This window comes from Ursus americanus, chromosome 30 (genome assembly GCF_024610735.1).
Source record: "Ursus americanus isolate L20-20 chromosome 30, mUrsAme1.1.p, whole genome shotgun sequence".
Taxonomy (NCBI): Eukaryota; Metazoa; Chordata; class Mammalia; order Carnivora; family Ursidae; genus Ursus; species Ursus americanus.
Genome location: NC_142156.1, coordinates 19,311,036 through 19,335,644, shown reverse-complemented (window position 1 = coordinate 19,335,644; position 24,609 = coordinate 19,311,036). Strand labels below are relative to the sequence as shown.

The 24,609-nt window shown below is 53.4% G+C and overlaps 3 protein-coding genes across 12 annotated transcripts in view; 2 read left to right on the top strand and 1 right to left on the bottom strand.

The window, feature by feature from the left end:
• The first annotated feature begins 406 nt into the window (after window positions 1-406).
• Window positions 407-10,277, top strand: CDK2AP1 (cyclin dependent kinase 2 associated protein 1). 2 transcript variants are annotated; one of them, XM_045778409.2, is made up of 4 exons: window positions 407-756; window positions 5,258-5,355; window positions 6,932-7,058; window positions 9,525-10,277. In XM_045778409.2, exons 1-4 carry the CDS (start codon window positions 702-704, stop codon window positions 9,590-9,592), a joined length of 348 nt encoding a protein of 115 aa, XP_045634365.1. In that variant the 5' UTR covers window positions 407-701; the 3' UTR covers window positions 9,593-10,277. The 2 variants fall into 2 exon arrangements, with proteins under 2 accessions (XP_045634365.1, XP_045634373.1); XM_045778417.2 differs by lacking the exon at window positions 407-756 and adding an exon at window positions 4,201-4,343.
• Window positions 10,278-11,078: 801 nt separating this feature from the next.
• Window positions 11,079-23,371, bottom strand: MTRFR (mitochondrial translation release factor in rescue). Of its 2 annotated transcripts, none has more exons than XM_045778397.2 (3): window positions 23,220-23,371; window positions 13,740-14,049; window positions 11,079-12,089 (listed from the first exon to the last, which is right to left on the bottom strand). In XM_045778397.2, the coding sequence occupies exons 2-3, from the start codon at window positions 14,016-14,018 to the stop codon at window positions 11,871-11,873; spliced, it is 498 nt and encodes a 165-aa protein (XP_045634353.1). In that variant the 5' UTR covers window positions 14,019-14,049; window positions 23,220-23,371; the 3' UTR covers window positions 11,079-11,870. The 2 variants fall into 2 exon arrangements, with proteins under 2 accessions (XP_045634353.1, XP_045634307.1); XM_045778351.2 differs by having other exon boundaries at window positions 15,695-23,323.
• A 221-nt stretch (window positions 23,372-23,592) lies between these two features.
• Window positions 23,593-24,609, top strand: part of MPHOSPH9 (M-phase phosphoprotein 9) — a 60,546-nt gene continuing 59,529 nt past the window's right edge. For 6 of the 8 annotated variants that reach the window (XR_015722336.1, XM_087857420.1, XM_045778296.2 and 3 more), the window contains exon 1: window positions 23,593-23,675. The gene's annotated coding sequence lies outside the window, so the exon portion shown is untranslated. Of the gene's footprint in view, window positions 23,832-24,609 lie in introns of all 8 variants that reach the window. The other 2 variants (XM_045778286.2, XM_045778260.2) reach the window with 2 other exon arrangements.

Genomic DNA, 24,609 nt, shown 5'->3' with positions numbered 1-24,609 from the left:
ACGAAATTTATTTGAAATCAATGTCAAGAATTGGTTGTTCTTATTCTGGGGAATGGCCAGACTTCGGCGTCTGGAATGATCTACGTGCTTAAAAATACCACTCGCCACCATTTTCTCCAGGTAATTTTCCATCCCTGCCCCCACATCCAAGGGGGAAAAAAGTAATTCAGAAATCCTACCTAGCTATTAAAAAAAAAAAAATGGAAAGAAAGAGACGAAGCGGTAAAATAGCGAATCTCTGGGCGCTGAGAACCTAGAAGAAGAAAGGGACCCACGCGGGCCTTGGGCGCCGCCGGGACCCAGCCCCCCAAACTTTGCCAAGTTGCGGGCGCCGAGCTCGGCCGGAGGCGCGGGGCGCGGCCGCGGGCGGAGCCGCCCCCTGACGCCGGGGCCGCGGCGCGCCGGGCCGCCCCCTCCCGGCCCGGGCCGGCCCCGCTGGCTCCGCTCAAAGTTTGCGGCCGCCCCTGCGCCCGCCCGCCCGATGTATGGGTGATATACTGCAGCGGGTGTCAGGGTGAGGGACGGCCATATTTGCCGGTGCGGCCCGAGCCGTCAACAACAAAAAGTGCGCGGGAGCTCGGCGGGCGCACGGACGGGCGCTCGGACGCCGGGCCCGCCTCGCCGCCGCCCGGCCTCGCCGCCGCCGCCGCCCTCGCGGGCCTGGCCCCGCGGCGCCCCGGCGCGCCCCGCCGCTCGGGGGGATGTCTTACAAACCGAACTTGGCCGCGCACATGCCCGCCGCCTCCCTCAACGCCGGTGAGTGAGTGCGCCCCGCGGGCCGCGCGCGCCGCGCCCCAAGTGCCGCCAAGTTGGGGGCCGGCGCGCCCGGCCCCGGCCCCGGCTCCCGGGGGCCCGGGGTGGCCGGGGGCGCCGGGCACCGGGTCCCGGCCCGGGGCAGCGCGGCCGCCGCCGCCATGATTCCGGCGCCCGCGCCGCCAAAGTTCGCGGGGGCGCCCCGTGCCGCGGCGGGGCTCGGCCGGGCCGGGGCCGGGGCCGGGGGCGCGGGCGGGCGCCGCGGTCCCCCCCACGCCGGCGGCCGAGGGATCGTGGGGAGCGCGGCGGGCGAGGGCGGGGGAGGCTTTTCTCTGCTCCTTTTTCCTCCGGCTTTTGGGCGGCTCGGCGAGGGCCCCTGCCGGCGGGAGTCGGGAGCGGCCGGGCCACGCTGGGCGCGGGGCGCGGGGCCCGGGCCGCCCTTGGGGAGCAGGGGGTGGGGGGCGTGAGCCTGGGGCTGGGGGGGCGGGCTGCAAGGGTGCATGCGAACAAGGCCAGGCCAGGCGTGGGCAGGGCGGGGGCGGCGCGCGTGCCAGGTGCAGGCGCCCCAGAGGGTGCGGGGCCGCTGGGGTCACCCGCGGTGCAGGGGACTCGATCGTCAGTGGGGGCTCGGCCCGGCGCGCCGGAGCTGGGGTGCCCAGAACGCGGCACGCCGGATATCCCCTCAGGCGTGCGCGGAGTGACAGAAGTTGGAGAAGACCCGGGGCTTCTGAGTGCCTGCGGGCGGCGGGTGAGGGCGGCGTTTCAGCGCAGACCCCGCATCTCGGAGCCCCCAAGTCTGGGCTTCGAAGGCCCCTTCTGCGGAAGCCGGGGGTGGAGGGGCGTCCTCTCCCTTCCCGGGGGCTGGAGCTGGGCGATCCCAGGAAACTCCTCCAGAAGTTGTCAGGCAGCTTCAGGCTGTGTCCAGGGGCTTGCCCCAGGGATCAAGGGAGACCTGGGGTGGGGGAAGGAAGGTGGGGAGGTTAGGGTGTGACCGGCTTTTCCCCTTGTCTGGGTCTTTCTCCTTTAGACACTTGGTTGGAAATAGACTTCCAAAAAAGCAGGCGCGTTGGAGGGGGGAGGGGGCAGAGGCCTTGTGGGGGAGGGGATTGGCCTTGCTGGTCAGAAATGCCACGTTGGCAGTTGGCCGCAAGTTTTGGGCCTTGTCTCCAAACGTTGACTCCGTAACTCCAAAAATCTGAAGAGGGACCCAGAAAATCAATCGGAATATATGAATATGTATTTTAACTTATAGAACACAGATTTGGGGATTGGAAAGGGTTAAAATTCAGGTTGCGGGTGGGGGCAAAGTTGAATTGGTTAAATTTGGCGTCTGCGTCCCAAGAGCAAACAGCCACGATTTTCTCAAACGTTCTCACCACCTTTGGGGTCTGCAGACCTTACAGAGACAGGCTTTGTGGCCCAGATAGGATTTCTCATCTGTCCCTGGGGTATGCAGGGTAGAAGGTCTTGCTGCCAGCCTGGATACCCCGGAAATCTCAGGCCTGGCCTAGTATAGTTGAGGCAGGTGCCCTAAAGTGGAACCTTCAGGGATTGGGGTCAAGTGACAGGGGCGCCCACTCAGGACCCCTGAAGCCCTGTGCTGGGCTGGCTGGCACCTGTGCACAGGTTTTCTTCTATGGTGATTTCCAGGAGGACTGCTGAGGTCCCCAGATACCTGGTGCTTTGGTAGGGGGGCGCGCCCCTCCCCATGGACCCTTTAGAAAGCCCCAGTCTCCCCCTGCCATTTGCATCCAAGATGGACTCTCCGCTGCCGCTCCTCCGGCTTCCTTGTCATCATCCCTCACGCCCTCCAGCCCTGCCTCCTGCTCGCGGGTTGCCAAGCCGCGGCCTGGCCGGCGGTGGCAGTGGCGGAGTTAGACAAAGCCCCCGCCTCCCCGCCGGAGAGCACATCCCCCCCCAGGCGCCCCAAGTGGCGGGAAGGCCGCCAGCTCCCCAGGCCCAGGCCGCTCTTTGTCTGGCGTGGGGGCGGGGAGCTGCGCCTGGCCCCAGGAGCTGCTGGCCTCTGCCAATCCCTCCCTCGGCTCCGGGCCCTCCCTGGTCCCCGCACACTGCGTGCATTGTCTGTGATGCTCAGCGCCCGCCGTGCTCACGCCCAGTCTGGTTTTCTCCCTGGCCTCCTGCAGCCGGATGCACTGGCCCTGCCTGTGTGTGCCGGAAGGAGTGGGCATGAGTAGAACTCAGGGCCCTTCTGTCAACTCTCCTCAGGGCCGCACACCTACCCCCCCCTTTCAACAGAGTAAGAGACTGGCACTGACACAGAATTGGGGTCACCTCCCACGTCACCTGGTGATGGAAGGGCAAGCCCTCAGCTGTTGCCCAACCCTTCCCCCAACGCAGACCAGGTGATTTCTCCTCTCTCTCTCAGGCCCCAGCCCGAGACTTAACCCTAGCCCCATGGAAGAGTGGGATCTAGAGCCTTTAGACATTCTGTTGGGAATCATTGCCTCAAACAGATGGAGAAACTGAGGCCCAGAGAGGGAAGGGTCTCATCCAAGGTCACACAGCCAGACCGACTCCTGGTCCAGGCCCTGGTCTGTAGGAAAGCAGATGGGACAGGAGGCAGGGAGGCGAGAAACAGTGATGAGCAACGAGAGGCGAGGGCAAAGGGTGGTGCAGGGAATGCACACCTGAGGCCCCCTCACCCCCTGCCCAGGAACCGGAGTCCCCTAGACACTGTGCTGCTCTGCAGGGGTCCGCACTCCCCTGGTCTTGCCTTCAGCATCCTGGCCTTCCAGAGAGCTGTGATGTCTTGTGGTGGTCAGGACTGGAACCCAGGTCTGGGGCTGCAGCGACCACACTCACTGCTCACATCAGAAGGTTCAGGAAGTTAGGGTTTGGCTGCTGTGGTGAAGGGTGCTTGGGGGGCACCCACCCTGCCCCATTCCTGTGCTCTGGCCACTGCCCATCTGTGGTTGCCTTGGATGGAGGTCACAGACATGCTAGGAGTTCAGCCCTGTGCTGAGCAGTATATGCCCGTAGCCCGGGTGTATTATTGTCCCCCCTTTAGAGGCGTGGCGACTGGGGCTACCAGTGGCCCGGTGATGTGCCCACTTACCAGCTTAGAGGTGACAGAATCCATGTATTCCTGACTGGGCATCCCACATTTGAGCCTGAACCGGGGCCCCCGGGTTGGGGTGGGGGAGGCGAAATCCAGGGCAGGCCCGAGAGCAAGGAAGATATCTTGGGTACAGAGCTGCGCCCAGTTCCTGGACAGAGGGACAGGTGTCGGGGTGCCAGCCTCTTCTGCAGCGTGTGGCTCAGGAGAACACCCACCCGCTCCAGACTGTTGGTCTCTTTACGGCGAGGGGCTCCCGGGCTCCCCTAGGGCCCCTGCCACTCCACCAGCCGGAGCTGCTGAGCGTCCTCTCTCCCCTTCCCCTCCCCTGCTCACACCAGATGAGCAGCTGGTTGGTTTGGCCGGCCTGGCACCAGCTGTCCGTCCCCGGGGCCAAGTCTGCGTAGTCCGCCGTGTGCTTGAGAGACCGTTTGGCTCTGGGGGCGGCAGGCAGAGGGGGAGCTGCTCCTCGGCTGGGCGTGGAGGCAGGCGGGCGGCCGCCGAGGAGGGCTAGGTAAATTCTCCATGGTTACCGCTGTTTGTAATTCTGCAGGACATCCTCTACCCGCTAATGGCCACTTGGACGCCATTACGGGTCTGCGTGCTTCCAGCTCCTGAGCTGCGGCCGAGAATTCCCTGCTGATGACTCCCCGCCCCCCATCCGGGAGACTCCATTCTTAGCTGGGCTGGTCCCCACGTGGTCCCTCACAGCCGAGGGCCAGTGTGTCTGAGTGTTGCAGTCCATAAACGGGGCCTTATTCCTCCCCTCTTTGGACGTGAGCCACCGAGGCGTAGAATCGGACTGTCAGGAATCCTGTCCCCTCCTTGGGGAGGGAACCGCAGGGGCTCAGGGAGACTGAGAGGCTACTGAGGACACACAGAGAGACTGTGACACACTCCAGATCGCTGACTTGGTGTCCAGTGACCCAGTCTCCAGCCAGGGTTAGGTCTCAGAGCCTCTGAACTGCCTCTGTCGGCCTTAGCCTATGTGCAGCAGGGACTTGGGCATGCGGGACGGGGACCAGCCTCAGTAGCAGGTGGGCTCTGTGGCAGAGATTTGGCTCTAGGTCATCCGTGTCTGCGGAGCAGGACCCAGGGAAAAGGGACTAGCAAGGATTAGGCCAAGAGTAGCAGCAGATTTTCCTCATCGCTGCCAGTCCTGACCGCAGGGTGGGAAGGAGCCCGTGATGGATGAGCGGTGTCCGCGTGCTGCTGCGTCTGAAGAGTGACCTCCTTGCTCCGTTTTCCTGTCATCTGGGCTGAGCGTCGGCCATCACCAAACTAGAGGACAGGAGCAGGGTCTCTGTCCTATGAAGACAAGAGAACACTGTTTGGCATGCGTCCCGGGTAGGGGGACTGTCGCCGGACCCAGAGTTCTTGCTTTGGGTACAACCACACGATTCCTGATTCTTCTCTTCTCTTCCACAGCTGGGAGCGTCCATCCACCCTCCACCAGTATGGCAACGTCCTCGCAGTACCGCCAGCTGCTGAGTGACTACGGGCCGCCATCTCTCGGCTACACCCAGGTACGGTGAGGGGGGGATGTGTGGCGGGAGGGGCTCTGGGGCTGGCCTGGGCACTGAGGGGACGTGCCTCCCACCATCCGGGGAGGAGAGCTGCTGGGACAGACGAAGGAGTAGAAATGATGGAGTGGAACAGTCGTCTCAACTTCCTTAACCTATGGCCCTGGCTGGCCTCAAGTCTCAAGCCTCGAGGCATCAGAGCAGAGGGGGCAGGGTGGTTCACGGGGGGCACTGAGAGATGGGGGCGGGGGGCCCAAGGAGAGGCTGGAAGGCCTGAGTGCTGCAGGTCCTGTGGGGCCACCACCCACGTGTGTCCCTGTGGCGGGAGTCTCTCTGCTGGATTCCTCAGATCCTCTGAGCCTGGACAGAGCAGAGGGGACCCTGTTCCTACTCACTCCCCACAAGGTCGTGGCCCCAGCAAAGAGGAGGACAGGGCCCATATCCTCCCAGAGCCCAGATGTGCTTCATAGGGAATGGGGGCCCTTGAGCCAGGCCGCAGGGGTTTCTGTGTGGTTCTGCCACTTACAAGACTGACCCCTGCTTGGCAACCTTGCAGAGACCCGGTTCCTCACCATCGAGCGGGGTCAACGCTGCCACTGGCCTCACTGGCTGTCGCCGGTGGAGGGACCTGGCCAGGCCCCCGCCTTGGTGCCTGCTGGCCGTAGCTGCCGTCGGGTTGTCTGCCATCATCGGAACGCGGCCGCATTCTGGGGTCGCCACGGAGGCTGGCCCTGGGAGGGGATGGTGGCCGGCCATGCCCCGCCAGGCCGTTCTGTCCCAGGAGCAGATGTGGGACCTGGAACGGGACCGCCGGAGGAAGTGTCGGTGGGAGGAGGGCGAGGAGGACCGCCAGGCCAAGAGGCGGCGCCTGGAGGGTGCTGAGGAGCTGGGCAAGGACAGGAGGAAGGCCCTGGAGGCCAGGAGACAGAGGCGGCAGAGGAAGAGGGAGGAGCAGGCGAGGGCCTTGTGGGGGGGCCTGCGGGGACCCCAGCCTCACTCATTGGGGTGCTTACTTGAGCTGTGGGTGGGGGTCTAGAGAAAAAGGGGTTTCGTGGGGTGGGCCCTGCCAGCGGGGGTAGAACGGGTGATTGAAACATATTCTGTGTTCTGTCCAGATGGTCTTTGGCAATGATTTGTGGTCCTGCTGACCCCAAGACACGGCCGCTATCTCGTCCGCTTGCTCTGGACCTCCGTCTCCTGGGATGTCCTTGAGCACCTGCCTGGGTTCTAGGAAATACCCACTGCTTGCCGAGACAAGCCAGTCCTCCTCCTTTGTCTTTTCTCATTTGTGATGATAGAAGCCTTCTGGAGGCTGTTAGTGGTTTCCTTGAGTGTAGGACAGCAGAGAGGCCCAGCTCTCTCAGAGGTCTACGGTTATCTCTCGGGGTGGACAAGCCTGGCCCCAGCAGAGGCAGCAGCTCTGGGAGCCTAGGCCAGGCTGCCCTGCCTCCAGCAGCTGCCCCTGGGCGGGCTTCTCCGTGCCCTGCCTTGGCTGTGGCTGGCATGTGGTGCGGTCCTGACCGTGGCCTTGGGGTCAGGTTAGGGTTCAATCGCCGTAAACTCTTCCTTCTGATTCTAGGGAACAGGGAACAGCCAGGTACCCCAAAGCAAATATGCCGAGCTGCTGGCCATCATTGAGGAGTTGGGGAAAGAGATTAGACCCACTTATGCGGGGAGCAAGAGCGCCATGGAGAGACTAAAACGAGGTAAGTAGTGGGACCCAGACTCCCCTGACGGGTGCCGCCTCTGCGGCGCGAACTGTTGTGAGAGATTTTCAGGGTGTGGGGGAGTCCCCTATGCCCCAGGGGCTCCCGTTGTGTTAATCCCGTGTGGAAGCATCCGCAGGGGCAGGGGTGGGCCGTCCGTGGGATGTAGGTCGTTCTTGGGATCTGACGGGAAGGCCTCGCGTGCCTCCTGGGAGGGTCCGTATGATTTAAAAAAGGAATCTTTATAGCCCAGATCCTGCAGCTTTGTGTGTTGCCTGCTCTGCTCCTGGTGGCTGGTGCTGGTCCCAGGGAGCCGCAGGAGGCTCAGTGCGCCGGGCTTCCTTCTCTGGGCCGGTCAGGGACAAGGAGCCGGGAGGTCCTGGGCCCTGTGTTGCCCTCTGCCGTCAGCTCTTTGGAGCAGAGCCCTGGCCGGGGTGGGGGGTGGGGGGTGGGGGGTGGGGGCTATGGGTCTGTCCTAGTTGGGGAGAGAGAGCAAGAACACTCTGAAATTCCTTCGTGATGGGGGGGAGGGGGGGAGCATGATGTCACAGAAAACCGGTGACTCACGTGAGGACGTGACTGGCCAGCTGATTTCAGGGGGAGGTGAAATCGGCTGCCACCTTGCGAAGTCCCTGGGGTGGAGGGGAGAAGAGGATTTCTGTTTTGGAAGGTGGCAGTGCAGAGCAGCAGGCCTAGGTGCGAACTGAACTTCAGAAGGGATCTGGTGTTTCTGAGGAAGGTTGGAGAGGCAAGTCTGGAGTAAATCTGGGGCGTAAAGGGGAGCTGCCACGGAGGCCATGACTCCACAGTGGTGGGCGAGGCTGACCCTGGACAGGCCCCGGCCCGCGGCAGTGAGCTTCCCTGGTATTTACGAAGCCTTCGTGGACAGAGAGGCTGGACCCGGAGAGGGTCTGGGGAGAGGTGGGGTTTACCCCGACCCACCCCAAGGGGCAGGTGGGTATCGCTCTGCGTGCGGACCGCTGTTTGGAGGCAGGGAGCAAGACAGTCCTGGCAGCTGGAGTTCTGGTTACCCAAGTGGAAATCCCTGGGAAGATGCTGGACCCCGGAGTCTAACAGGCAATCTGCAGTCACCCAAAAAAGCCAGCGGGTTCAGGCCACCGATGGATATGCCTCGTGATGGCTCCGGGGCATGTGCTGCGTGAGCAGCTGGTCCCACGGTCACGCTGACCAGTAGCCAAGTCCAAGCTAGCCAAGTTCATGTGGTAACAGGGCAAAGAAGGGTCATGAAGGGCACAGGGGTGTCAGGCTCATGGTGGATAAGTCAGCAAACTATAACTGATAGGCCAAGAATGGTTTTTAGTTTAGTTTTTTTTTTTTTAAAGATTTTATTTATTTATCTGACAGAGATAGAGACAGCCAGCGAGAGAGGGAACACAAGCAGGGGGAGTGGGAGAGGAAGAAGCAGGCTCATAGTGGAGGAGCCTGATGTGGGGCTCGATCCCGGAACGCGGGGATCACGCCCTAAGCCGAAGGCAGACGCTTAACCGCTGTGCCACCCAGGCGCCCCGGTTTTTAGTTTTTAATGGTGGAAAATGATTCTGTGACATGTGAAAATAGTCTGCATTCCGACTTCAGCCTGCATAAAGAAAGGGTTATTGGAATATGGCCGCACCCATTGCTGCTTGAGTGATTGTGACAGAGCCCACGTGGCCTGCAAAGCCCGAGATATTTACCGTCTGGCCTTTTCTAGAAAAAAGTCTTTGAAGCTCAGAGATAAGATTTGTGAGATGTGGACACCTGCGTGACTTGGGGATGTCATTCCCAGTGCCCTCCGGCAGTCCTCTCCCTGGAGTAGATTCTCTGTGTCTATGAAACCGAGCTCAGTATCTTACGGCGTTCACTAAAGGCCACAAAAACAACAACAACAACAACAACAAAACAAATGCAACAACCAAACCATAACCAGCAAACCAGAGAGAGAGAAGATGGGCAGGGGAGTGATAGGGCAGAAGGGGCTCCCGGCACCCGGCGGGCAACCCCACAGCGGACCAAGGTTGAACGTAAATGATCAGTCTTGCATCCTAACTGTGCAGGCTGGACACTGGACAAGCCCTTTCTAGAACTTAGAATATGAAGAAGCCAGAGAAAAATAAGGATTTGAAGTCCTGGATTCTCCACAGTGGGTCAGGCTTAACGAAAGCGGGTTGGAGACACGTCTACTTCGTCCTCTGACATCCTGACACGCAAAGAGAGCTTGCCGGCCGGCCTGTGTGTGCGGGAAGGGATTGTTAGGAGCCACAAAGAGGAGTTTGGGCTAGGCGGGAAGGCCTTCGAGGAGGGAGGGGCCGCTCACGTGTTTCCGAACCGCTGGAATCCCGGCCTGGTTTGGATGCAGGTCCCGAGTTCCTTCCAGGGCGAGGGCTTTTCAGCTGGGTAGTGAAGGGCCCTCTTCCTCTCCTGGAGTGGGTTCTGCTGGACGGTCCTCAGCCTCTGCTTCTCCTCCAGGCATCATTCACGCCAGAGGACTGGTTCGAGAGTGCTTGGCGGAAACGGAGCGGAATGCCCGATCCTAGCTGCCGCTCAGCGCGGAAGGCTTTCCATCTTCGTCCGAGACCAGAAGTTACAGCTCATCTCCCATGTTCACATGAAACTCTTGTTTTCAAAGTGGTAACAGTTTGGTTTCTCTTCCCACGACCCTCCCATGGTTCATGAGGCTCTGAAATTGAGAAATATTTTGCAGTTGACTAGGATTTACATTTTAAATAGTTAGGAATTACCCAGGGTTTTTTGTTTTTTTGGGTTTTTTTTTAAGCAGATTTAAAAGATGCACGTAAAAGATACCTATCTCACGGCAAAGACCCCGGGTCTGTTACCCAGATTGTTCTCCGTTCTTTTTCATAAGCTAGTACAACTCTGAGGGTTGGTTGGTTTGTTTGAGTGCATACGTTTGCCACATGGTGTGGATCCCGCTTAATGTACCTTCCTTTGTGCTTAAGCATTTGCTTGCATGACTATTAGTGCTTTGAGGTCAATTTAAAAAATGCACAAGTTATAAATACAGAAGAAAGAGCAACGTACCAAACCTAACCTAACCAGAACCTCCCCACCCCCACCACATTTTCCTACTAAGACTGTGTGTGGATTTCAGTTCTGCTTTTCCTGGAAGTTGATCCCACATCTGGAAGAAAATGACTAAAACTGTTTGCATCTTTGTATGTATTTATTACTTGATGTAATAAAGCTTATTTTCATTAACAATTTGTATTAAGGTGTGGGTTCCTTGATTCTTAAGTGTTTGTTTTTTGTTTTTTAAGTGGTATTTTAAAAAACAGCTTCTCAGGGGCACCCGGCTGGCTCAGTCACCAGAGGAGCAACTCTCGGTCTGGGGCTTGTGAGTTCGAGCCCCACGTTGGGTGCAGAGGTGACTTAAAAATAAAATCTTTAAAAACAAAACAAAACAAAAAAAACCCAGCTCCACTGATGAGAGTGAGAGATCCCTGTCATAGAGAGTTTGCCCACGTGGCCCCAGAAACATTCTGTGTGCCGATTGCCAGAACCACTATGGGCTGAGGAAGGAAGGCGCTTGCCTCATCAGAAGGTGGGGGTCAGACGAAGGTGCGTTACGGTGCCTCGTAACCGTCATGGACTTCGGCGTCTGCCAGGGAGTAAAGCAAGAACAGTATTACTGACCTTGCCCACTGCCTGCCCACAGTGAGGCCATTCTCAGCTTCCAGGTGCTTGTCCCGTGAGCCTTTCCGGGGTGTTCCAGGAATCTGTTTCTCCTACAGGCAGCCACTGAACTCCAGTTAGCTACCTCTGGTGCGCAGATTCACAACTCAGGTTTCTGGAAACTCATAAATCTACTTGTAAATCAGTACATAGGGAATGTCGTGTATTTTTTCAATTAAGCTCTATGCCCGACATGGGGCTCAAACACACGACCCCGAGATCGAGAGTCCCATGCTCCACTGACTGAGCCAGACAGGCGCTTTAAAAATGGCACTAATGTTCGACTCCATTCCACAGTTTTCCAAAAAAAATGGACCTTCCTTATTAATATTAATTTTTTTCAAAAAAGTTTTATTTTTAACCTTTGATAATAAGACAATCACACAAGTGTGTAGCTTAACAAAATACGGCGACATCCTTCTAACTACCGCCCACGTCCAGAAAGAGCTTTGTCAGCCATCCACAGCCCTTCTGGGTGTCCTATCATGACGACCCCTTTCCTCCCCACGAAAAGTAGCCGCTGTCCTTTTATAGTAATGACTTCTGCGTGTCTCTTTATAAAAGTTTTACTCTCAAAATGTGCGTCTCTATTCATCACAGTTTAATCCGCCATTTAAAAAATTTTGATTTAAAATGTTAAGTCTGTCAGAAATACAGAAATGCTAGAGTAATGCTTGAGACGGAATGGAACTCCCCACCATTATTCCTTGGAAGCATCTGGCAGGTTCTTTTCTTTAAAAAAAATTTTTTTTAATTTATTTTTTAGAGAGGGAGTGTGCAGCATGAGCGGGGCGGGGGGTGTGGAGGTGGAGGGAGAGGGAGAGAGAATCTCAAGCAGGCTCCATGCCCAGCATGGAGCCCGATGCGGGGCTTGATCCCACAACGCTGAGATCATGACCTGAGCTGAAATCAACAGTCGGACGCTTAACCGACTGAGCACCCAGGCACCTTGCATCTGCAGGTTCTTGTTAGAATCTGCAGTTCTTTCAGGGGCGCCCGGCTGGCTCAGTCGGAAGAGTGTGCGACTCTTGATCTTGGGATCGGGGTTGTGAGTTCAAGCCCCACGTTGGGTGTAGAGATCTTAAAAACAAAACAACAACACAAAACATCTTTGGTTCTTTCTCAGTGGACGTTTTTACTCAATTCCCAGAGTTCTTTCAGGAGCTTCTTTTTTTCTAGGGTTTCCTTTGCTCTTTTTTTCCTCTCTTGCTTTTTCTTTTCTGCCTCCTGTTTTTCTTTGTAAACAAGACTGTGTTCACCATTGTAGAAAATATCCACTTTCTCTTGTAGGATTTTCCGAGCGAGCTTTCTGTTCTGATCAACCGATCTTGTCTGATGGCACTGCAAGAGATGATATTTTATAATGGGAAAGTTTGCTCTGGACAGGACCTCAGAAATTGTGGAGTTCAACCTAGTCGCTCTACAGATGGGGACAGGCCCGAGAAGCAAAGCCACTCGTCAAGAATCCCAGTGAGTCTGTGACAGAACGAAGACCATACGCCCTCCTTCCTGCCTCTTCTCGGCCTTCACCTTGCCCCACCCCCAGCTGTATTATGTGGCTTTCTCGGTGATGGTTTTATAATGAAGAGTGTTGCTTTGTTCGGAAGCAATGATAACCTTCAGATAATTTTGAAAATATCAACTGATAGGTCTGGCTTGTGGCCAGGGAACAAGCCCTCTGTCTGCACCATTTATAAACGTAAAATGCTGTCTCAGGGAGGAAGACAGCATCTTTACTATTAGTCAACCGTACGTTGATTATGTCAAACCTGAGTTATTAAGGGCGAGTGCCTTGCAAAGCTATTTGATAAGCAATTCCGTGAAATTAAAGCAAGAGAAGAGGACCGAAAGCAAATCTGCAGTAGTTTATAAAACAGTTAAACAAAAATCCTGTCAGGTTTCAGAATTTTTTGTGTTGCTCATGAATGATGCTTTTTTCCAAGGAGGAAAACAAAAGTGATTGAGGTTTTAACTGATAGGCTCTTGGCTTGGAAACTTGGCAGTGAAGAACTGTTGTTAGGAGCACAGACGTTGGGCTTGGTCTGGGTTGACGCCTGCAGCTGTAGGATCTCGGGCAAGTTACTTAACCTCTCTGTGCCCGATTCCACACCTGTACCATGAAGACAAGGCGTAAGGGCTTGCGAGGATGACGACTGACTGCGCGCGGAGCTGCGTGGACCAGGGCCTACCCTGTCTTTGGAATATGGAAAGCCTGCCCTGCTGTCTCTGTCCTCTGCTCTGCTGCTCCTAGGGCCCTCTGGTGCCTCAGAAAGGACTGGCAGTTCCACTGAGAGGCGGCGGGGCCACTATTAACCAGGAAACGGGGGACAGCATTTCAGTATTGCCTAGGGGTTCGGGGTGCATTGAGAGCTGGGGACACTCTGATCAGAGATTGGTTTTTAGGTAAAGAAGGAAGACGCCCCCGGGGCAGCCACGCCTCACATTTTTATCCTGAGGGCTGGAAATGCTCAGGGGGCAGGTGTCACTGACATTTACCAAAGAGGGGACAGAGGGACACAGCCAAGCCACTGAGGGCTGGGACTGCTGGCAGACACTCGGGGTGAGATGCTCAGGGACCAGAGCCTGGGCACTGCCTGCCAGATGCCAGGCCAGTGGGCGTCCCCCGGCTCCCAGGGACCCTGGAGGCTGCTGGGGCTGTGCCGCCTCAGGGCCAGACTCAGAATCCGCAGTGTCCGCCGCTGCCCGGGGCCACGATGAGAACACACGTCAGCCGAGCACCGCTGTCACTCACAGTGCCCTGAGCCCTGGGGGACCCCCAGCGGCCTTCCTCCTCTACCTCTTTTTTTTTTTTTTTAAAGATTTCACTTATTTGAGAGAGCGAGCACGAGCAGAATGAGGGGCAGAGGGAGAAGCAGACTCCCCACTGAGCAGGGAGCCCAATGTAGGGCTTGATCCCAGGACACCATGACCTGAGCCGAAGGCAGACGCTTCACCAACTGCGCCCCCCAGGCGCCCCCCTTCCTCCTCTACCTTGACGACGATGCCCGAGGGGACGTGCTTCAGCACCACGCAGTTGCTGGTTTTGTTGGTGGCCTGGCCCCCCGGACCGTGCCCTTTCACAAACTGCTCTTCAAGTTCCCTCTCCTCCAGGGCAGGCAGAGCGGGGCGGTCCTTCCTGCCCGCCGCCGGGACCGCAGTGACCGCTCGCGGGGCCAGCAGCGCCCGCTCGTCCCGAGGCCGGAGTCCCCACGGCGCTGTGCACACTCTGAGCAGGGCTGCAGGCCAGCGACAGGAAGCGGGGGGACTCATATGGAGCAGCTCTGCCTGTTCGCCACCTGAGCTGGAGGAAAAAAGACAGCCTTTCAGGAAGATGCGTTCGCCCTCGGAATTGCACTGAAGGTTCTAGGACAACCTTTTATAAACCGGTTCAAACGAGGGCCACCCATCGGTCACGTGGGGTTTTTAGGAAGTTAGTGGAGACAGCAAGGCATAGCCCCCTGCAGCCTCGGGGCATCTCCCCCGATCTTCGCTGCATGAGCCGCCCTCCCAGCTGATGAATATTTTCCTATAACTGAAAATATCTTCGAAGCACCCAGAAGCGCTGCTTTCTCAGGAAGGAGAGGGTTTTGAGTGTGACATTCAAAAGAACAGGGCTGTAATCCGATAAAGCAACACTAAACAGTGCATCAAGCAAGAATTAGGATCTGAGTCAAGTGACATCATTTAAACGTTTGAGAATCTTTGAAATCCAAATGTAAAGACGACAGTATGCAAGTCTATTTTATAGCTGAGCTTACACGGTCTGACACGGTAAATATCACTATCAATCAATGTCATGATTGTTGTTTTTCAATGTTTCCAGTTTCACGGATTTGAATAGGAACATCTGTTCCCTCAGACGCACTGCCAATAACAGGATCCAAGTGGTGCTCATCCCTGGAACGTTCGAATCAACTGATTTTTATGAAGGTGCCTGCGTGGTTCAAAATGCCACGCGAGGTGTCGTGAGCGATGTGAGGTGGAGCGAGCGAGCCTCTGTCTTCATGGAGCTTAGAGTCTAATGAGGGAGAGATGCTAAAAGAGGAAGCAGTATTACCCATTAGATTTAAATAGCTACTCCAGACGTAGCAGAAGGCTGACATGTCTTAGCTGACAAGTGAATGGGATAGAGAGTAACAGCTACCAGGACACGATGAATCCCACGGGCCTTTGCTTTCTTCCAGGGGAGGAAGGCAGAACAAGCGGACAGGTGGTAGCTCTTTTCAAAGATGGGTAGCCTTTGCCAAACAGGGACAAGTCACAGTGTGGGCCTGTCTTCTTACCCGGAAAATGGGTGAACAAGCCCTTCTCTGCCCATCCTGCACAGGCTTAAAGATCAGAGAAAAAAAAAATTCTGGAAAGAGCTTTTGTTGAATACCTTTGAAGGCATGAGACTGAGTTTTAGCAAAATTCCTGTCACCTGGGTGGATTATGGGAACGATGAACGTGCCACTCGCTTCGTGCTTCTTGATCCAGGACGACGTAGGTGCTAAAAACAGATGTACTGCCCTTTTTAACACCTGCTTCCTTTGAGGCTCTAAATAGCTGCTTTTACCATTTGAAACCTTGTCCATTCTAGCTGCGGGCCCCTGGTCTCGAACCTAGGTAGAGCTGGTGTGTACCTAAGCCAGCGCCCTGAGCCAAAAGCAGCTGAATCACGCGCCAAGTGACTTCAGCAGGTTCGCTCTCAGCTCATTTACGTCCCGCCCCGAGTCCTGGCTGCTAACTTCTATGAGCCCATGCCGGCCCCTAACAAGCTCGGAGGATGCCTACTGCACACGCGTGCTACTGGGCACCGCTGCCTTGTAAATATGTACGTTTCTGCTATTCTACGTGTATCTCTGAGTAACCAGTTCAGCTGGTCCCGAGACGATCCTGGTCATCTTTAGAACAATACGGTATCCGTAACCTCTCGCTCTATGGAGAATAAATATAATGAAACGTACTTTTCAGGCCTGATGCCAATGCTGATTGTCCATTCTGTGGCTGACGTGATGGTCTAAACTCGTAGCTTCTTTCTGAAAAGTGTGGCATTCGGGATGTGTGTCAGTCCCAGGGGGGCGACAATTAACGTGGTGTTGGTAAGATGCTCGGTGGCTGTGAATTTTGAAACAGAGCATGTCAGGGAAAGTGGCGCTTTAGAAAACTCGTTTTGTTTATTGTGTGTCGAGTCTTTCGGAAGTATGCTCGGGAAAAGATAAATGATAAACACCGGCACTTTTCTGAAATCACTACAACAAAGAACCCGCTCCCCTGTAAATGATTAAGTGAATGAGACCCGAGTCGATGTCCAAAATGTCCCTTCCCTTATTTCTGCTTTCGATCCACAGAACAAGATTCTTTTGTGTACCAGACAGCATCGAGTCGCTGGATCAGATTCATTACGGAACGCGAGCCCACGGCCTCCCTCGGGGGTGTCTCTTCCGCTAGTTAGTAAATCCGACCAGGCAGGACAGCACGAGAATAGAGTGCGGCGACAAAGAAAGGAAGTGAGTCTGAGACGAGGCGAAACTCCCAGACAAAGGGCGGAGAGGAGAGTGCTTTTATCAGCGGCTTTGTCCCTGGCCTGCTGTGTTTCAACTCTCTACCTTTCTGTCCTAGTTCGGGGCTGACACGCACACTGGAAGGTCTCCCACCCAAATGGAGTTCAAGAAGGTCCCCAGTGTTCAGTTACTGGCTGCTTTGTTTAACGGCTAATTCCAACAGCCAATCGGGCGATTCTCAATAGTTCTTGTATCTCTGGGAGCTTTGGCTCTCCTCCAACGACTGCTAAAAATGACCAGCGCACCCATGGTTCCACTTCCCCAAAGCCCAGGGAATACGGATTGGGTTTCAGTTTTTGTGATACCCACAGAGCAACTCAGAAGTCTTCAGGGGACGATAAAAGCGGCTCAAATTAGAGCTCATCGTGACATTAAAAAAGAGCAACAGAAAAACAGTGACAAGAGGTGCTGGTAAGGGGAAACTGGGAGTCAGGACAGTGTGCTCCAATTCCTTTGTGCGAGCGTGCGCTTCGATTTGGGGCTGGCTCTCCACCCTCACTTCCCCTCAGCCCTGCTTTTCCTCTGAGGACGCATCTGCACTTAACAGCCTGACTGCGACTTGGCTTCAAGCCTCTCATTGTCCCCGTCCCTTCCCATTTGGTCAAGTCAGAGATGATAGGTGTGAGGGCTCTACAAAACGGAAAGCTAATTTGTTCAATGAGTTTTTTCAACATCTACCATGGGCCTCGGGGAGCCCGAGGAGCCTGTGGCATAGAAGAGAAATTAAAGATGCCCCCAAATATGATCCGTGCTAATAGCCCAGGATGAGAACAGGCTACAGAGCAGTGGTTCTCTGACTTCCTGTGTCCCTTAATCACTTGGAGGGCTTGTTACCGGGACTCAGGGTCTGCATTCTGGTAGGTGCCCCCTTTTCTGACCTGGACCACACATTCCCTCCTCAGGCCCCCCCAGTCAGCCCACGCCTAGGAAGACGTCTGGCTGCAGGGACGGTGTACGTAGAGCTCTGGAACGTGGCCCGTGGCTGCAGCAGTCAGACGTACACTAGACGCAGCAAGGTGAGGCTCATTTCTCCAGCGGATCTAACGCTCCGGAGATGGGGGAAGGGCATGGTCATGTGTCCCCGAGAGAGAGAAGGATCTCTCAATCTATTTGCAGGAAGTCATAGGATTTCAATCTCTGGACTCACCTTCTGGGTGCCACGTGCCCCAAATTCACTGCTTAACTATTTTTTTTGAGAGAGAGAGCTAGTTTCTCTTGGCCACAACTTGCGTGTTACCTCAACCTTGTAGAAACTTCATCAAATCCAACCGAAGGAACAGATGTGGAGACGAACTAAAATGGGGGTGCTTTAGGAAAGATGACTGGCAAAGCTCTCACCGTGCACATTTTGAGGCGCAGACAAATCCCCTGGGGCTCCTGTTAAACAGAAGACTACTTCACTGGGTCTAGGTGGGGTCTGAGACTCTGCATTCCTAACCAGCTCCCAGGTGAGGCTCTTGCCTCCGGGAACCACAGAGTGTCATGGCCAACAGCTTTGAGCAAAGGTGCGTGCTTGTACGGTGGCTCTTAGGACTGTCCGACTACTGGATAGAAGCCCTAGAACAATGATGGCAAAGACGGAGATGAGGAAGGTGGGGACGAGAGTAACGGCGGGAACAGCAAACATTCATAGGGAAGAATGATATAAATATTGATTTGAGCTAACAGACGGTGAAATGGTAACAAGGGGATTGAGAAATGGGGTCATCTGAACAAAGGACACCAATTATGTTGTTTCTGTTACATCAGTGTTCTAGAACAGCGTTGTCCAATAAGAACATAATGTAGGCCACGTGCGAAATTCTAAATTTTCTAGTAGTCACCTTAAAAACAGTAAAAGGGGGGTGCCTGGCTGGTTGGTGGAGCGCGTGACTCTTGATCTTGGGGCTGTAAATTCGAGCCCCACGTGGGGTGCAGGGATGACTGAAAAAATCTTTAGGGGGGTGTGGGTGGCTCAGCCAGTTAAGTGTCTGACTCTTGATCTCAGCTCAGGTCTTGATCTCAGGGTTGTGAGTTCAAGCCCCGAGTTGGGCTCCACACTGGGCGTGAAACCTGCTTAAGCAAAATTAAAAATCTTTAAAAAATTAAACAGTAAAAAGAACCGATGATGGGGCACCTGGGTGGCTCCAACGGTTAAGCGTCTGCTTTCGGCTCAGGTCATGATCCCAGGGTCCTGGGATGGAGCCCCCCATTGGGCTCCCTGCTCAGCAGGAAACCTGCTTCTTCCTCTCCCACTCCCCCTGCTTGTGTTCCCTCTCTCGATGTCTCTCTGTCAAATAAATAAAATCTTAAAAAAAAAAAAAGAAAGAAAGAAGAAAGAAAGAAGTTGAGGCCAGAATTGTGGAGTGCTGATTACCTATTTGGTCATGGTCCTGTTTCCCCTTCTACAACAGGAGATAAAGCGACAGGTCTCAAAACAATGACCTAATCAATGGTGAAGGACCAAACACTGAACTCGAACAGGCTGATGTGCAGCTTTAAAAAGACAAAATGGCCAGCTGACGGCACCAGAAGCCGAGGGAGAGAATGATTTTCTGAGAAATGCTTAAGCATAATCCATGTTTCTTTTTCTTTTATTTAATGTTGTATTTTTTTTTTTAAAGATTTTATTTATTTGACAGAGAAAAAGTGCGTGCACAAGCAGGGGGAGCAGCAGGCAGAGGGAGAGGGAAAAGCAGGCTCCCCGCCAGGCAGGGAGCCTGATGTGGGACTCGATCCCACTGGGATCATGACCCTAGCCGAAGGCAGATGCTTAACGGACTGAGCCACCCAGGCGCCCCCATAATCCATGTTTTGGTGCTTGCTCCCTATAAACTCCGTCTAGCCATCCTCCTGTTCTGGGTGGGCTGGAGTCCTCTGGAGGACTGGAGCACCTCCCAGGATGGAACTTCCAGGGGCTGCGGCCAGGCCTGAAACAGACTGAGTCCTTTCCTGGGCTTGGGGGTTCGTGCTGAAGATAAAGCACCTTTCACTCACAGGAAGTGTTGGCAGAGTTATTTCTCAAATCAGACAAACATCATAATAGATTGAGCAGGAAATGCCATGCTGGAGACTGCTTTGGGTCTGGTCTCAGTTTAATAGGCTCCCTGCTGCAGAGTTCAAGTGACAACTAATGAAGCAGATAAAGAGAAAAGCTTTCTATTCATACAACACTAACACCCCATTCAGTGTTGCTTTTTTTTTTTTAATACAGAAAACTCTGAATCCACAGAGAATTACACCTGTCCTATTTGTGTGTGTCGCTGTGATTTTCTTCTATTTACGGCATCTAACAGGAACTTTATAACTTTTATCAACTACACTGTTAAAATAAGACAGAAACACATAAAAAAGCAGCAGTAATAACACTCTACATGTCCTTCAATTCTCAGTGCCTCTATTATCATGAATGATACCTTATATTTGTTTAGGACCTAAATGCTCTCAAAGCACTTTCAAATCCATTATCGTATTTGACACAAATAAAGAAAAGGGATTATCTCAGGAAGACTTGGAAGAACATTAGATATTCCATTTTTTTACACGAAACTTAGCCTTTCTACCTTTACCTTCCATAATATCTCTAGATCCCTCCTTTCCCCACCCTCTTAAAAGTGTTAGCTCATTTTCCTCAACTTTCTCTTCTGGAATGTTCTTTTCTCTCTCTCTTTTTTTTGTCCCTGAAAGGCCACACTGCTCTGTAGTCCCTATCTTGGCTTCATGATTTACTTACTGTGCAACTCTGGCCACGTTTCCTCATCTGTAAAGTGGAGGTAATACCACCTAGGGTGAGAAGAAAAACGTACATGTCTCCACATGTAGAGCCCTTAGGGGTACTTTGGATCCCTAAACTATAAAGCTGAAGAACCTTTGACTAACACACCACATAAATTGTGGTCTTATCCCATAAACCTAATCTGAAACTGATTATTACATAGGCTTTTAATTTTTATTATTTTTTAAATATACATTTTTAAATATTTATTTAAGAGACAGTGAAAGCAAGAGAGATCACAGAGGGAGAGGGAGAAGCAGACGCCCCCCGAGCAGAGAGCCTGATGTGGGGCTCGATCCCAGGACCTTGAGATTAGGACCTGAGCCAAAGGCAGACACTTAACCAACTGAGCCACCCAGGCACCCCTCAAAGGCTTTAAAAAAAAAATTATTTAAGTCATCTCTACACCCAATGTGGGGCTCAAACTCCTGACCTGGAGATCAAGAGTCACATGTTCTTCCGACTGAGCCAGCCAGGTGCCCCTTTGTAGACTTATTTTAGAACTCAGAGTGAAAAGGCATATAGGACATTGACCTGCAAATTATTTCATTTGGTATGGTCCAATTTAAGAAGTATTTGAAAACCATGAAATTACCAAAGACATGCTATTTGGTGAGGTCATAATTGTGGTCTATGAAATCAGGTACCAAGGAGATAATTATGATGCCAAGAGTACAGTCTGACTTCCCAGCAGGCTCACATTGAAAGACAAACCACCTTCCTTCATCCAAGCAAGTCCTGGTTTAAACATGAGATCTTTAGGGATTATCTGATAGAGTAAGAAAAATCATGAAGGACAAGAAAGATGACAAAACTTACATTTTAGTATACGTCTGATGATTTCATGTTTAATGATTAAACTATATATTTAAAGTTTTAGAGTTCCTCTTTTTTTATCCCCCTGCCCTGGAGAACTGACCCCCCAAATGATAAACAGTTTGGACATAACAATCAAAGAGTAGCAATGCTGGGGCTGAGAGAGACCAAATGCCACAAGCTATTATCGGCCATTATCACTGCCCAGCATTGTATTATCCCCATCAGTGTGAAAGATCTCCACTCAAAAGTCAGTTTGAAGCCTTCCAGTTCAAAGAGATACTTGAGCAATTTGATGTTATAATAAAGAAAATCATATAGTAATCATACCATCATAAAGGCCATAAAATAGTGTCAGTTTGCACACAAGTAGTGCAAAATCTCCAGGATGGAAGGTAGGTTAAGATTAGATGAATAACTATTAAACTTAATACATTTACTGGAATTTCTGAAGCTTCCTACTTCTGTTTTCTATATTCAGAAATAATGTCTACGGATTTAAAAAAACTACCTTTTTAGCTGTTTACAAAGCTTTGAGAACGGTATTTTTTTCTCTTTAGTCCAATAAGGCAATTTCCACTGATTTTTTTTTCAGTTATGACCCTTCCAAAGAGCTTAACCTAAGAAATATGGTGTGAGAGACCTTACCAAAATATTTCACCACATCATTTCATTAACAAAACAACTTGGTTAACCAGAATACTGCTCCTGAATACACTGGTTTAGACATTAATAGATAAAAAGTTACCTAAAACCACACAGCTAAAAACAAAAAAAACAAAACCTACATGCTCAAACTGAACAGAACCCATCTGATTTTGTAGCCAAAAGTGAACATCTCCTGCCTCTTATATGGTTGGGAAATAATCGCTAGTAGTCAATTTAGGGGTTAATATTTTTCTTGTAAGGAAACCCAACTCTGTCTGCCTGGAGATATCTCAGTAATTCACACTCCTCAGTTCTTCTGAGCGTAAAGGATTCTACGATGTCTCAAATAATAGGTTTTGTGACCAACCGAAATTAGTGATAAAACTTTTTTTGGGGGGGGGCGCCTGGGTGGCACAGCGGTTAAGCGTCTGCCTTCGGCTCAGGGCGTGATCCGGGCGTGATCCCGGCATTATGGGATCGAGCCCCACATCAGGCTCCTCCGCTATGAGCCTGCTTCTTCCTCTCCCACTCCCCCTGCTTGTGTTCCCTCTCTCGCTGGCTGTCTCTATCTCTGTCGAATAAATAAATAAAATCTTAAAAAAAAAAACAAACTTTTTTTTGGTAGGCTTGAAACATGGTCAGTGAAATCAGAATCATGTGCTTAAAATTAGTTTTGATTTGGTTAGGTATTAAATGAGCATACTATTCACTGATGGGACTCACACAATGGGGACCGGTGTAGATTAAATTTATTTAAGCTTGAAATCTTCCATACACAGATGGAGTTTTGGATACAGACTGAATTTTTACTGTTTGAGACATAATTGTTAGGAGGCTCAGATGAGACGGAATGCCTCACAGATCTGTCATTCCTGCCAATATACCACAGCGCGTCCTGGTTTCTCAGCCACATCTACATGATAGGGCCAGAGAAATTCCTTTACTTTGGGCCCAGGACCCTTGGAGGGCAATCTAAGAGGCGGCTTTAAAGGTAACTAGTCTTAAGAATGTGAACTGAGGGGCGCCTGGGTGGCGCAGTCGTTAAAGCGTCTGCCTTCGGCTCAGGGCGTGATCCTGGCGTTCTGGGATCGAGCCCCACCTCAGGCTCCTCTGCTATGAGCCTGCTTCTTCCTCTCCCACTCCCCCTGCTTGTGTTCCCTCTCTCGCTGGCTGTCTCTGTCAAATAAATAAATAAAATCTTAAAAAAAAAAAAAAAGAATGTGAACTGAATAGAGAGAATGAATGAATGAAATGGCCTGGGGCCCAAAGGGAGGGGCACGGATTCTCCGTGGTCCTTCCAAAAGCCTGGCAATGCTGACAGTATGTGCCGGCCTAAAACAGCACCTACTGCGTGCTAAGAGCTCCAAAAAGCTCTGCTGAACAAAGTAAATGAAGATCGTTCCATTTCTTCTTGGGCCTTGGTGCAACTGTTTTCTCCAGGCCGCTGGGCTGTCCTCCCCTCCCCATCCCAGTCCTTGAAGAACCCCAGGGCCGACCCCCAGCAGCCTAGGGTAAAGCAGGTGCGAGAAAACTTAGCTCAGTGTCTGGGCCAGCTGCTCCTCACCGCCAGTGGGGCTTCAGGTCAACTGGTTGGCGCGACTCAGGGTCGCAAGCTGGGAAAGTCAGGCGTCCCAGCTCCCAGTCCTCTCTCCATTGTCCTTGACATCCGTGGGCAACGTACGGGTGACCAGCTTCTCCACGGACGCTTACCTGGCCTCAGGGCTGGCCTTCCACCCGCAACGTTCTCGGGTAATCCGAACCACTGCGGAAGGTGGATCGCAGGCCCACTCCTGGGTCTGCGCGTGCGCAGTACTCCCGCCGCGGCTTCCCTCACTTGCCCCAGGCTCATTCTTACCAACTGCGCATGCGGTAAGCGGAGGCTTCTTTTCGCATTTCTTCCGTATGTTCCCAGGGAACCAATCAGACCAGAGGACTTGATAGAGGCCCCACCCCTTCCATTTCCCAGGCGTCGGACCACCCTCTTCGGCGCGAGGGGCGGGAAGGGAAAGGGGCGGCAGACGGGCGCGTCGCGGTTCGGCCGTCTCCGCCCCTTTTCAAACAGCCAATCGCATGCAAGGTGTCGGGCGCGCGCACGCTCCCTCGAGTTTAAAGGTCGCGAGAGGCCGCTCGCCCGACCCTGACATCGACTGTGGGAGCAGCGGCCAGGTAAGCGGTCGCCGGCCTGCGGGGAGCCGTCGGCCGCGGGGGACAAGGTGGACGAGGCTTGGAAGACGCGGCCTTAGCAGAACCCCAAGTTTGCTGATGGATTTAGGGCGGGGGAGGACGACGACCAGACGACGCAACCCCCACGGCATCCGTCCGGTGTGTGGGGGCTTCGCCCGTGGCCGTGTGCCTTTTCTAGACTCAGTGCCCTTGAGTGACACCCGCGCGGCCCAATCGCAGAGCGCCTCTTCCCCAGGGGCGGGGGGCTCGTGGGATTTTTCTTCTCTTTTTTCTTTAAACGATCTTCCTTGGCTTACTTTGGGAATCAAGATCGTAGTTGTTGAAGTGGCGGCTTTTCCTTCCGCCTCTTTGCTGCCTCCAGTTTAGGCGGCTGCATTCGGTGGTTCTCCCACCCCGTCCCACTTTGACCCGAGAGCCACCGCCGGCAACTGAGGTCTGGCTGTGAGGACGAGGATGTCGGGAGCTTGGCCTCAAACCTCTGGAATCCTCTTCCTTACCCCACGGACTCCCAGCAGAGCGCAGCGCCGGGTTACTTTTATAGTATCGGCAGACCCCGATCTGGTCTTTTTTTTTTTTTTTCCCTCCCCCAGCGATCTTTTCTTTTTCCTTTTTTACTAGGGGTCGTGGGGACCAAGAGCGTGACATTTCGTTACTGGGAAATATAAAAATGGCTCTCTGCTTATATGCATTGTCCATCGAGTTTTGTTTTATATTGTGTGTGTGTGTGTTTAATTTTTTTGCATTTATGTCGGGGGTTTCCCCCCCCCACCTTCCTTCATTCCCTTCCCTCAACCCTCCCCTCTCCCCCGGGGAAGCATCTTTGCATCTCAGGTGGTTTTTCCATCTGCATCTTCTGCATCCGGATTACCTCGGGCGGGGGAGAAATAATAGATGGGGCTGCAGATCCACGTCCCTG